The following is a 14,135-nucleotide window of genomic DNA, read 5'->3' on the forward strand; positions in this document are numbered from 1 at the left end:
CCATGCTTATGTAAGTCAATTTATGTTATTTGTCCACTTATACCAACTGGTATTTGCCAGAAACTGGTCCTGAAATGGCGTTATTTATTAGAAAAAATATATATTTTCAATATCAATAACCCAACTTTTCCCGAAAGTATATTTAGCCGTGTATTCAGATATCTGGCATTTGCATTCTGCTTCAACTCGACGCACTCATCAACACAGATGGATGGAAACGCACTCACTGTTGCAATGTGCAGTTTGATAGCTCTGGTTGGCCTGCAGTGAGAGGAACAGGTGTGTTCGATGAGGACAGCGGCTGATGCTTCCTGCCTGTTCAGGGATGTAATGAGTAAGAAAGGTGTGAGTAATCCATCTTCTAGTCCCCCCCCCCCCCCCGTCCTCCGCCCTTGTCCTCCATACCCAACCCCCCCTCCCACGTAAACATTGTGAGCCTCCGATGCACGCGTGTGGAGGATGGAAGCTTCCCATTCATGCATCTGTGTGTTTGTGCCTCTCCAGCTGTGAGCAAAGGCCAGTGTGACTCTCTGCCCCCCCCCCTCCCCTCCATCTGTCTCTCCATGCCGTTATTGTCTATTCCTCCTGTTTTCTCTCCCCACCTTGAATCCATCCTCCCTTCCCTCCTCACCTTTCTCCCCTTCTTCCCTACCTCATCCTCTGCTGCATATCAATCTCTCCCTCCTTTATCTCCCCTCCTCTCTCCCCCTCCATCTCTCCTTTGTTTTCAAGTTTTATCTGTGCTTTCCTTTCTCCATCTCTCCGTCTGTCCATCTCTCTCTCGCTCTCTCTCTCTCTCTCTCTCTCTCTCTCTGTCTGTCACTGATTCTCTCTCTCTCTCCTTGAGGGCTGTGTAAGCTTGGAACAGAACGCCACCTGCTGGCGAGGAGGAGGAGGAGGGAACGCAGCCAGTCTTCCTCACTCTGGGATGAAAAGCATAGTTTCAGCTACTCTGTCATCTGCCTCTATTTTGTCACTTGCATGTAGTTTCTACAGATGTCATTTATTTTTGGCCACCCCAAAATACAATGGAGGTAAATTGAAATTAATTTGGGAAGGAATCAAATAATTAAAAGTAATTGCATTTGAAACACTCAAAATGCAACTTGCCTTTTCTGGAAACAATCGGTCCTTTTTAGGAACTATTTCTTTGGTAGAAAGATTGATTTGGGACGAGCTGAACCTAATCGTTTTTGTTTCTGCATCATTTCTTTTAGATTTCTTTAGATTTGTTTGATCCCTCCATGCTAATAGTTCTTTGACCTGAAGTCAGTAAAGGATGAGGATGGTATCAATTCTGGCAGATGCAAACGTGTTTTTTAAATATATTCAAATGTTTGACGAGCTGCAGTTCAAGGGAAGACTCAATACTGTACTGCAAATTGAAGTACAGTTTGTTTCTCGCAGCAGTAAAAACTGCGCTTCATTCTCACTGAATAATCATACGCGCCTCAGCTGAAATGTATAGTAGAGCTAAACGAGTGCAAATCATGGGGGCAGTTATCCTTTTATCATCTCCGTATCAAACGTGGCGCAGTGCTGTTACTTTGGTGCTGGTGATGAAATGTGATTTTCCCGACAAAGAGGACCAAACAACCTGTGGAAATAATTCAACCCTCTTTGTTGTTGCTGCCAAAATCCGTGTTGCAGCCGATGATTGTGCAGAACCCTCCGTGGTCGTGTGTTGTTGTTGTTGTGTGCAGCTGCAGCTGTAATGAGAGGCTTTTACAGTCAATTTAGATGCCTCGTGACCCATCCGCCAATCACAAACAGGCTCTTAATTGAAGGGAGGGGTCGAGGTCAGCGTGACACTCAGCTGATGAGGCTGCGATGCCAAGAATTCCGCCGCTCGTGAGTGTTGGCGCACAGCAAAGGGCTCTGAGCTGAGACCTCCGATTGGATTCTTAATGCGTTTGTGGCACCACAGAGACACACGCTGAACAGAAACTATCGATTACCTGCTCATCATCCCTGCTGATATTCAATCAAACCGAACTTGTTCCTGTGTATGGTGCGTTTTCTGTTGCTGGGCCACGGAAAAATACAAATACAAGCGAGTGCCACGAGCAGAGTCCCCGTGAAATTCAAACAAATTGCTGATTTAAAAATAAAAAATCCTCTGTTTTTTCTTCTCGCCCCATACCAGAGGAGGAGAGGCAGATCACTCCGGGCCCGTCGTCGGGTGCCGTCGTCGGGGGTATCCTCGGCGCCCTCGCCTTCATCGGCATCATCGTCGGCACCGTCTACTACATCCGCAAGCGCCAGGAGGACGAAGAGTAAGTCTTCATTAGTGTCTACTTCATCGTCTCTTTAACCTTCCAAACAATAAATATAATCTCCCGTTCCCCCGGGAGCATTGCTCATTAAGGCTTGTTGCATGTCACGAGTCGGCCCAGCGGGGGAAGTAGCTCGCTCACCTGAGCTGAGGTCGGTGTGAGGCCGCGTGGAGAGAAAAACAACAGCATGTTTTTCTTCCTTTTGATGAAGTCCAGAGGCCCAGTGTGACCGATTTGCATCGTGCACTTGATAAACCTGCAGCAAATACATTGGGTGATAGTACCTGATTTAGTGCTAATGAATATCAACTTAAATATCAACATCAGAGTTTTGTTTCAGGAATTGTAACACTTCAGAACTTGTCTGAGAATCCTGTTTTTTTTCTGATTTTTTCAGTTTTATAGTAATTCAGTGATAGTTACATCAAATGGCACAAAGCAAAAAAGTAATTTGGCTATCTTCGTTTTCCAAAGAAAGCGGGGCTGAAGTTGCTGCTCATGGTCTAACTCACTGTATCCATGGCAACTTTCTGTTTCTTGTAAAGGTGTATCTGTTCGTACAGTGGACACTTTCAACGTGACATTTATCTAAATAGGCTACTATGCTGAAAGGTTTTTATTGATGTTTTTCATTTTTCCAATTTTGGATGCCCAATTGAATATGAAGAGAAACACATGATGCACAGGTTGCGAGGCCTCGGTCATCTTCAAACTCTTTTGATCTCAGCTGCACATGTAAAGTTTGGTGACTCCCTCTTGCACAACGAAATCTGCCCACAGACAGACAGATGGATATAAAACATCTGGCAAAGTAGTCTCAATCTCATAATATTCCATGAAATGACCACCTGGCCAGAAATGACTGTAAAATGATATTAAAGCCTCAAACCATGTAGTATGGACATCACCGTCCTCCATCGTGACCTTTTGTAAATGCACTACAGGGGGAACCTGGTACAGGTGTTGAGTCAAATACTGTTTCCCGCAACCGAAACCTTATACAACCCAATAACCCAAACAATCGAGCTCTGACTTTAACTTTAACTTTGAGGAGGGAAACACTGCTTAATGGGGGAACTGACTTTGATGTCACACCTGGTCCGTTGGGCTGGCTTTTTTTTTTTTACGAATCCCAGAGCTGATGGAAAGCGTGAAGGGCCACATATCGTTTATACAAGGTCTCCAGCTCAACTGCTGCCTTGTCACTTAGATAAATCTGTATTAAGACCAAAGAATAAAGACACTTTTATTTTCCTGCCAGTACAAATAATCTGCTCTCGGGTTCAAGTGCAAAAACCTTTAAGACAAATCTCACTGCTTTAATGAAGAAAGCATTCTGCCATTTAACAATAGAGTCTGGACTGGTTTATGGCACAATGTTTCAAGACCTTCTACGTCTGTGCCTCTCGGGGGCCCGGCCTGTGTCTTTGTTTTGCACAAAAGAAAATGTGATGTGTGAACGAAACAACAGCCAGCGCCACATTGTCTTTTGTCTTTTCTCCAATCAGGGCCCCCCCCAAGCACAAGCCCCCTCCCCCTGTGAGGGCAGGCAGCTCAACAGAGATGGTGAGTGCTCGACGTGAACTCAAATCAATCTTCATCGTCACCACGATTATATTCCTTACACACAAATACACACACGCAGTCCATTTGGGCAGTCATAATGGGGCTAATGGCTATTGATTGGAGATCTGAGTTGGCTTGTGTGTCGAAATAATGAGCTTGGTTTGTGAAGGGCTCCATTAGAGCCCTCTTGTCCTCCTCCTCCTCCCCCCCATGTTATTCCATCATTCGATCACACTTTTGTGACCGCTGTGCTCACAAACACATTATGTAATGAGACCAAAAACCCTGCAATTCTATGTTGATTGGAATGTATGACAGATGTCTAAACGCCCGTTAATGCCCGGCTGAAATGGGGTTACACGGGGGGTTCAACTGTGAAAGTTAAAACGTTTTCATCCATTTTAATAATGTATACAATAGATATATAAAGTAATACAAATAACGTGAAATAGAATAAAAATGAATAAATGGAAACAAAATGAAATAAAATACAAATAATGAAAGAAACTGACTTTTACAGAAGGGTGACATTTGTATCAGAGCAGGATTAGTTACAAGTGGGCATAATAACGGTGGTCCTGGTAGTACAGCACAGTTCTGTTACAAGAACCCATCTCATTTGTTTAAGACCTTAGGTATAATGTAACACAGGTCCATCTCCGTATAACACTGTCTATTTTCAGTTGTAGATTTGCAGTCATGTTTTCCATTGTATGAACTTGTTTCAGTCTCTGCAGCTACTGAGTTCTGGTTGGTGGTTTTGCATCCTTCCAGTTCACAGTTATCATTTTCCTGGTAAAAGTATGCAGAGAATACACCTCAGATCTGTGTCACTTAAATCTTCAAAAATAGCAATGACTCTGAGGGGACATCCACTTCTATGATTTGATCAATTTCTGCCTTTTCCAGAACCGTTGAATTACTGGGCAATCCCAAAAGATATGTGTGTGATCCCCTATTTCTCCACACTTTCTCCAACATAATGCCGCCAAAGGATCTGTCACATATGAAGAGCTTAGGAGGTGTATTAAAATATCAGAATTTTAATTTCCAGTCAGATTCTTTCCATATTTGGCTATTGATTTCTTTATAGCAGTTGTTGCACAGATCTTCCCACGTATTATCTTCAATTATAACATTTAATTACAATTCCCACTTTTCCTTCATGTTCCTTGTATTTAGCGATTTGTCAGCTGTAAGCCTTCTGTCTATTTGGAAGACATGGTTTTTAATTGGAAAACGTTTTTCTTCAATACTGATAAAGTCTTCTATTTCATGAGGGTTTTTACTGACTAACTGCCTCTCTTTATCTTAATATAGTGGCTCAATTGAAAATATCTATACAAGTCATTTGATGAGGGTCAGTTTAAGTCAAGTCAAAAGTTCGTAGAAGCAAACTGCAAGTCGTCACGTCTATTTTACAGGGTTTACATCCGGAGTCCCGTTCGTAGTTATGTTTACGTTACGATATATTATGTTAAGGTTATAGACTGTCAATAAACATACAATGTCTCAGTGGGCACTGTGGACTTTTTACTGAAATAAACCAGACTACAGTCTTTCCCTGATCTTAGCCAAGTGCTGCCAGGGCCGAAACACAATGTAGCTGTAGCTGCTACAAGTGGGCGTTGTATTGAAATGAGTTAGTAGCATTAGTATTAAATGAAAAATAGTATTATCGTAACTAAAACAAACTATGCCCTGTGCTACGATAATAAAATCTAATTTAAAGTGAGACTTTTTTTACTTTTCCTGCACAGCGCCCCCTGGGGCCACAAGTGACAATGACAGGATCATTTGCTAGGATTTTGTTTTGAGTCTGCTCCTTAAAACGGACAATTGACTCCAGAAACAAGACATATTTCTCTGTACCTGTACTTTTTTTTGTGTTGGAGAAATCAGCCATAGAGATTACTGTTTGGCTTGTGGCCAAAAAAATACATTAAAACAACTCAACAGCAATGTCTCTTTCCAGAGATTATGACCCGGTTACTCAAGATAATCCACAGACCTTGTTTGGAGCAGTTTCATAAAGGAACTATTTTCTTAACTACACCCACCAACCATCTCACAGCGCAGAAGAAGGCACTGATGAGAGCCTCGTGCTCGTGACGACGCGAGATGTAAAAATGAATGGCGTCCTCCTTGGCTTAGCTGTAACGTTGGCTAGCTCAATGGTGCTAGGTGAGCTAGCAGTATAATGCAGCTTCCTACTGCGCGGTGATAATGTCGGTGGTAGTCCGGTACAAAGAAAATAGTTCCTACATGAAACTGCTCGCAGCAAGGTCTGTGGATTAACTTGAGTACAAGCCGAGTGCCATTTAGTTCCTTCATATTGAGGAGAAGACAGACATCTCTACAGCCGATACCTCCAACACTCGGCAACTCACATCAAAAAGATTGATACATAGCACTACAGGTGAGAGGGTGAACGGTCCCTTTTAAGACATGATTATGTTTATCTCTGACGTCTGAAGTTCAACATGAGTACAGGTAGAAAAAAACAAGTGGATTTTCCTATTTGTCATGTTACACAGACAGTTAAAGTTAGCTAACATTAGCCACCACTAGCTAGAGTTCATACCAGACCATGCAAGGTTGTAGAGTCAAAACTAATGAACAAGGGTGCCTTAAATTGCCTGAGTTCAGCTACATATTTGTAAGTGTGTTGTGTTTTCTTTCAAAGTCTACACTATCTTTACTTACGACTCCAGTCTGCAGCCTCTGTTACGCCGCTAGCATACACTTATTTTTATGCATTGTCTCGCGCTCTTATCTTCTCGGCTGCATTATCTTGTGCTGTTTTCTGATGATGCGGTTGATACGGTGTGGTTTCTGTGCATGTAGCTGAACAAGCCATCCGAGCCTCCCAAGGCCACAGAGACGGCCCCTCTCAGCCCAGGAGAGGTTTACTACGAGCCCACGGGGGGAGAGCCTGTCACGGTAACTAACACAGCACACACACTCACACACACTCACAGACAAGCAGGTTTTTTTGCCCGCCGACACGTGAGCCACACTCATGTCACAGTGGGCTCCACATCTGTGTGGACAGCTACACACTGTGTTGTAGGGACGTCATGGTGTTTGTCCTTTGTTCCAGTCAATCAAATGATATTAATATTAAGCTGTGCATAATTACTAAAACAGTCTAAAAGTGTATTGTAACTTCAACAGTATTCATTGTTACTACTAGGAACTTTTAACTGGTTATGAAACTGATGCTGCAATATGACCTACATCAGTAAACGGGACTATCAGCGAGAAGATTGTCTATTTCTTTATAGTTATTCTTAATGCTTGTCATTTGGAGGCCACCGGGTCGGATTCTGGCGAAATCATGCCGGTTCACCAGAAACTCAGCTCAGACTTCAGTGGGCGTCCAGCTGCGACCAGTCCACCGGGAACAGACCCAGACTGGGAAACACTATCATTTATTGTTTATAGGAACCGCCAAAATCAACACAAAATGAAAATTCCTTGTAGTAACTTTAAAGATCTTTGCACCTTTCCCTAATATCCCGTACTGTTCCTGGTATGTAAGGAGTTTAATTACTGTTAGTGGATTGAATGTGTTTGTATTCCCATAAACACGTGTGACACCTTGCAGAACCTGGATGACGAGACCACTGGAGCCCTGAACGGCGGCGCCCCCCCGGTCCTGGACGACTCGGCCAAATACGACAAAGTCAACGAACTCGCCGACGACGGTCACCGCGGCAACAACTTGGATTTGTCCAATCACGAGCAACCGGCTGCCAACATCTCCCGCGGCGAGAGCTTCGTATCTCCCGCCATGTACGTGTAGTCGTGGCAACCACAGCCACCGCATCCTGGGCGTATGGGCACGTTCCAGGTCACCTAAATTTGCATGAAAGGCAAAAGGCGAGCGCACCTGGTTCTACGCTAGAAAGTTTTAACCCACACACAATGACATTTTGCATCCAAGTTTATCTTTCTGTTCCAGGCACCTTTAATGTTTTTTGGGACAAAATGTTTTTGCTTCTCCCCATAAAAACAGGCGTGAGAAGCAGTGTTTTCCTTTCTGTTGAAGCCACTTGTGACTACTGACAAATGGCAAAGGTAACAAGCTTTTCCTTTTCGTCATGTTTATAACTCTTGCATGCGTCATATACGGTTTTAATCATCATTACATTTGAAATATCTGGTAAAGAAAAGCAAAAATAAAGCACAAAATATCAAAGCTTTCAAAGCAGTTTAGGATACACACACACACACAAAGTAGTTCCTGATATCTGAAAAGGTAGCAATTGAAATCATATGTGCATTGCGTATAATGAGGCGGGCTTTTACGATATGTTAATTACATGGTTGAGAGGTGTTGCAATGTAGGTGAACTGGAACACTCCCCTCAGCTAATTAACACACCACGCACTGCCTGTGAGATGCTTGCGAATCCAAATTTCAGCCCAAAAATGAAACAGCAAGACAACAGCATTTCAACCGGATTCTGTATGAAATATTATATGCAACATTTTGTGCCATGAACATAAAACGTCCCCCGTTGCAAAGATGAGTGTTTTATGTGAAGCTGCCTGTCCTGGGCTCTTCTGTTTACAGCCGTGGAAAGTGATTTGAACATCTCTATTTAGGGATTGAACATCAGGCTCCTGTTGAAGCCTTGCAATACTAAGGAAGTGAAAAAATACCATCTTTGAAATCCGTTCAAAGGACTCTTCCTCCACGGTTGGTTTGGTTTTAATTACATACCATCTGAATACGGTCCCAGAAAGTCCAAAGCATGTTGCTCTCCAAGCAGCTTCAATTAATCACTCAAGATCTTTGAAAGTATTTCAGTTCTTTATCAACTCCTACAATAGCTCTAAAGAAAAAATCCAACCTTTCCCACTATTTTCCAGGCTACAGTCCAATAAAGAAACATTCCACTTTATTATGTTGTCAAAAGGGCCCGTTTTTCCCCGGAACGCCGAGTTGCTCGTTAGCGCTAATGAAGGGGAAGTGAACATTGTTTTGATGCTTCATAACCTGGCAACATTACATGATTAAGATTCCATGATTCATAATTGCAAGAATTGGGTGAGTCTGTGTGTGTTGGGGAGATGAAACCCGGTTTACAGCAAAGCACACACACACACACACAACAGGGTTAAAAAAACACACCAATGTTTGTATTTAGTCCTCCTCTAATAAATCACACTAATAAGGCTGAGAAAACCTTAATGTATTTTCAGAGTGTGAAAATGCTCAGCACGTATTAGAAAAATACTGCCATTACAGCCATTTTATCAGATTAAAATGGTCACACACTCTGATATATGCAGAACATTTTACATATGTAGAAAATATGCATTTTGCATTTTTAGCCAGTTGTCAACTTTAAAGAACAAAAAGGTGAGCAACAACTATGCCAGGCTGAATAAAAAAAAAAATGGTCTTCATAGATGTCAGATGTACCAAATGATGAACAAACAGTGTAAATAGTATTGATAATATTGATGAATAATATATTGTTGGTGAAATGTGTACACATAAAAAAATAAACCAGTGTAGGTGTTATCAGTGCCTCTGTACAGGGGATGGAAGTTTGTTAAATGTCAAATTGAGCGGTTTAAAAAAAACACCAAAAAAATAAAGTGTATATTACTATTTTATTTTTCACGGGTACATTGAGGTTGTCACTTAATACTAAAATGTTTTATTTGAATATATGGGAAAAAAATGAAATGGTGTGGATTTTACTCCTTGTTCATATTACTCTGCATGGCATGATCGGTGGCTTGTTGAAACACTTTTCCCAAGGCTGTTTGCGGAATAATCTTCTCCATTTGTAAAAGCATTTTTGAATGTCAAAAAACAACAACAAGAAAGCTGTTTTGTTTTCAGTTTTTTTATCTCCGTCTCAGTGCATCTGTCACATTCACGCACAATGTCCAATTTATGTTGAGAGAATGGGAGGTATTTCTTCTGGTTGTGTGACGGCTCGGCAGGCTTCCTGTTTTTTGTCTTTAGCACTGATCCGAAAATGCAGTCAGCACAGGATTGTCGTGTCTCGCGACCACAGAGATGCAACCTTTCCTCTCATCTCTGGGGTCCTGATTGAGGCCTCGAGGTGATCTTCTTGAGGTAACTGCGGCCTAAATACGACATGTGGTCCCCTTGGCGTCACTTTTCAGCGCACCGGGTGGCCCTTTAGCGTCATTTTTTGTTTTTGCAGGATAGATTCAACGTGTGGTTTACGTCACAAACTGACGAAAATTAAGTATGTTAAATAGCAATTTAGGAAAAGGTCATGGTTTGGGCTTGAATTAAGTACTTATTATTGCTATACTTAAGTAACATTCATAAGGTAAGTACGTTACGTATATTAACTTATTGGGGTGTGTCTTTCCCTCTCAAGACAATCTCAATAGATGGTCTGCAATACGATACAAAAAGCATGTAAAGATTCGAAACAGTTCAATACAGCACTAAAATGATACGACGTGATTCAGTTTAACTTAATTCAAAGTATTCTTATTGTCATATTTCCTATACCAATATGACTATATGCAGCTTACTGGTCATGGTTGTAAAAACTAATTTAAAACTGTATCTATAAATAATACAGAGACCGCATACTAAATCTGATGGAACCACAGAGGCAGGAGCTATGTCACTGCATCCACTGACAATGGCCAAAAAACTAGATAATGTTGATGCCACGGACTGTGTTGACACCATCTTTACCCAGAGCTAGCTGCTAAGTAGCAGCGGGACACTGTGCGGTCTAAGCTAGCGATGCTAATTTGTCAACACTTGCTAACGTTTAGCCAACAAGCCAAAGAAGGTAGCCCAAAACTCCTGTGTACTGCTGTTAAACGTAGCTCAGCCTCCCGCATGCAAAACGATCGCCTGGCACATTTTGATCCCCTTTGATTTCTTGGCTCTACATAGCTCGTTAGCTAGCTAGCTCCCCATTAGCCTCTCTATTTCCACTCATACACCTATTTATAAATCCATTTTCCATCCAATTCATAAACACAGATAAGACATAAAAATCAATTTGTGACGTTTTATGACACATTTTGGACTGATTCCCCTCAAATTGAGTTGGTTTCAGAGTTTTGTATTGACGTTATATCTAAGACTCTTGTATTGATTATTTGACACTTATCTGTTAATCTTTACACCCCTGTTAAGTTACCTACTTAAATTAAAATAAGTGAACTTTCGGTTTTACATGTGACACGAACAGTAGCCTCCTGGGTGAAAGTCCTGGGTTTCACTCCCTGACCTCCTCCCAACATGGAGTTTGTCACTCTTCATTCTAATACACCTAACTTCCTCCTTTGCTCCAGTCTTGACTACTACAGCCACTAGAGGCAGCCCTGCATGAGCAAAACTGTCACTAGAGGGGTACGTGGAGCATTACAGTTTGCCCTGTAGGGCCACTGACCAAGATTCCGTATTTGATTTGTTGAGAGTGTGACCGGGGTTGCCCAAATCACCGTCAAAAGCACATAGTCGGGTGGCGGTTACACTATGGAATTGAAAACGGTTCATTAACAGCGGCTGACAGATAGAGATTTAAACAGGAGGAGAGACAAATGGAGACTAATAGAAAGGAAAAGATTACAACAAGAAAACAAGCACATTTTCTCATCACAGCTTTCACTTTCTGCGAGGTCGACACAAAATGCAATATTTTCGTTTTTCTGACGTATGACAATCATCTGTTAGTTTTCAATCATCGCTAGCTTTGGTGGCGAGTTTTGGGGTGTTTTTTCTTATAAATTGGTAGTTATAATTGAAGTACCACTTTCTGCTGCTTGTTAATTGAAACGCCGCTACAAGTTTGATCTATCTCGAAAAGAGCCACAAATCTGTCTTACCAATTTAATTGTATCTATTGTAACATAACTGACTCATGGTGTGGTAATTGGTTGGTTATTTTAGTTGCTTTAATTGGTTCCCATCTATAATGGTCACTGGATCCGCAGTATAAATTCAGCACGGGTGCAGGATATATAGAGACTTCTACGATAGCCAGCAGTGTAAGCAAGCTGTTCATTTTGATTAAAGAGAATGTCGGCATGCTGCATGGACCAATGGGATAAAAGCTCCCAGTTGTGCAAGAAGAGTCAGACCACCATGACAAGTGCGTGGCTTTCTGACTCCCTCATATGGTGCAGTGTCAGACAATCACGAATGTGTTTCATGGCCCTGCCACAGAAAAAAAAAAAGTCATGAAGCAGAATTAAATGTAAATGAGTGAATATTTAGTTTTCTGTGCATTAATATGTTGGCTGCTGTTGATAGATTGAGCACAAAGGGAAAGACAATCATTGGGACTCATTATATCTCAGACCAATGACTCAGCAAGTGTTCAGTATTGAGTTTCAGCTCTGTTGTCTTATTTGGAGGTTCATTCAGTTTTACCCAGAGCCTTATACTTATAATAGAGCTGCTTCATTCGGAGGTATCTGAAATTAGAATCTAGACATCGCCAGGAGTGCCGTCACAGAGCTGCCAACAACAACGGAAATTGCTCAAAGATATTAGCTCCAAGTCGGTTTACAGGCGGTACTTTCTCAAAAAGCATGAGTCAGCAGTTATAGGAGGGTGAGAAGTGGGGAGATCTGTGATTTCAAAGTAGCTGTTACATCGAGGGCCCCGTGTCCCGTCTGTGGGAGCTGCAGGGTTGCATTTCGGCCAAGGTGCTTTGCTCCGTCTCCCCACTCCCCCCCTGTTCCGGGTCCGATGCCAGAAACACAAGCTGTGAATGTCCTCAATAACGGTCTGAATCTGGTCCTCTCCCTCGTTTGCGCCCTCTTTCACACCTCACCGTTCTCTCTCTTTTAACCATTATCATCACAGCTTCTCATCACGGAGCCAGACGTGCCTTCTTTATGTTATTTTTAGCTTGTCAGTTTTCCAATTCTTGTCTTGACAGTATAATGGATCATGAAAGGGGGAAACACACAAACATGTGATGGGTTTGACGTCGTTGATGGCAATGCTATAAAAAAAAGAAGAAAAAAAAACGCCCACACACACTGGAGATGATATCGTATTTTGTGTTTATCGATTTTCTTTCATTTGTTTTGTTTTATCGCAGATGGATTATCATTTTGTATGCTTTTCGGGAAACCTATTGTACATGTTTTACAGATCATTGTCTTGTCAAATAAAATGTAAACCAAAAAGGACAGGATGGTCTTGGTGGTTATTATCGACCCCTGTCAGCAGGATGAAGAGTGAAGCTGAAGAAAGCAGCAGAGCAGCACGATGGAGATCTGCTTAGTCCAAACATTTTGTTTATATCTTCAGGTAATGATTTAGAGTTGAGTTGATTCTGTTATCAAGCAATCTTTTTATAAATAGACTGTGATCCTTAAAAAGTCTTAAATTTTTTTTTTTGCTTTTTGAAATTTGGGCCAACAAATGTCTTTAAAACTTTGTCACCTTCTGGTAGAAGCTTGGCCCGGTTCTGCTCCGGACACTTCCTGCTCTTGCAACAGGATTCAGGAAGTAAACAAATCATTTAGCACCGATGCTAAGCTAAAGGCAGCTCCACGGGCTCAGGTCAGAAGCCAGTCTTATTATTTGTGATTGGTATCAGCTAGAATCTGGATGGTCTCGTCCATCTTTGCATTCAGCAGATGTGTGTAACACCAGTCGACTGAGAGGGCCGATGTGGTTTAGCAGACTGTAAGTGTTTCCTGCAATTCTGAGGAAGTTAAAATGGACGAAAGGTGAGTACAAAATATATCTGGTGCGATTATTTAGCTGTTTATCTAAAAAACTTAAACTTAAAACCTACACTTTGTATATACCTGGTGGCAACCTCTGGTTCTGCCGAGTAAAGCCGATGAGGAAGTGTCTTAAAACTTGCATTCTCTCTACTGACCAGCAGGGGTGGAAATTAATCTTATAACTAAAATAAAAATGATGAGAAAGCTCTCAAATGTCTTTAAATAGTTTATTGAACAGACAATAAAATAATTCAGTTGAATAGATAGAGCTCGTTCCCCATGGATGGTTCGGGGGTCTAACAACAAGTCAAAGTGCATATTATCTCCCCCCCCCCCCCCCCCCCCCCCCCCGCCAAAAGAAAGGGTTAGTTTGTGAGCTCCCATAACCTTCAGGTTGAGACTACAGCAAGTCAAACATTTCTTTAATAGCAGGTTGCTTTTCTTTTGCAACGTCTGTAAGCACACAATGTTTAGAGTTAAGCGATACAAGTTACATCCAAAAAGAACAACATGAAAAATTGTCAGAACAGGGGCGACTCCTCCGGTTGCAAAAGGTCTGATTGTATGGAAGTCTGGG

The 14,135-nt window shown here is 41.8% G+C and overlaps 1 protein-coding gene across 1 annotated transcript in view; it reads left to right on the forward strand.

Moving 5' to 3' along the window:
* Positions 1–13,000, forward strand: part of pvrl2l (PVR cell adhesion molecule related 2 like) — a gene marked incomplete at its 3' end in the record, with an annotated part of 294,334 nt that extends 281,334 nt beyond the window's left edge. The window contains exons 7-10 of the mRNA XM_079175836.1: positions 2,147–2,276; positions 3,785–3,842; positions 6,690–6,785; positions 7,453–13,000. Of these exons, the coding sequence (XP_079031962.1) occupies positions 2,147–2,276; positions 3,785–3,842; positions 6,690–6,785; positions 7,453–7,650 (482 nt within the window). The remainder of the gene's footprint in view (positions 1–2,146; positions 2,277–3,784; positions 3,843–6,689; positions 6,786–7,452) is intronic.
* Between the last annotated feature and the right edge of the window lie 1,135 nt (positions 13,001–14,135).

This window comes from Pholis gunnellus (genome assembly GCF_910591455.1).
Source record: "Pholis gunnellus genome assembly, chromosome: 16".
NCBI classification, from domain to species: domain Eukaryota; kingdom Metazoa; phylum Chordata; class Actinopteri; order Perciformes; family Pholidae; genus Pholis; species Pholis gunnellus.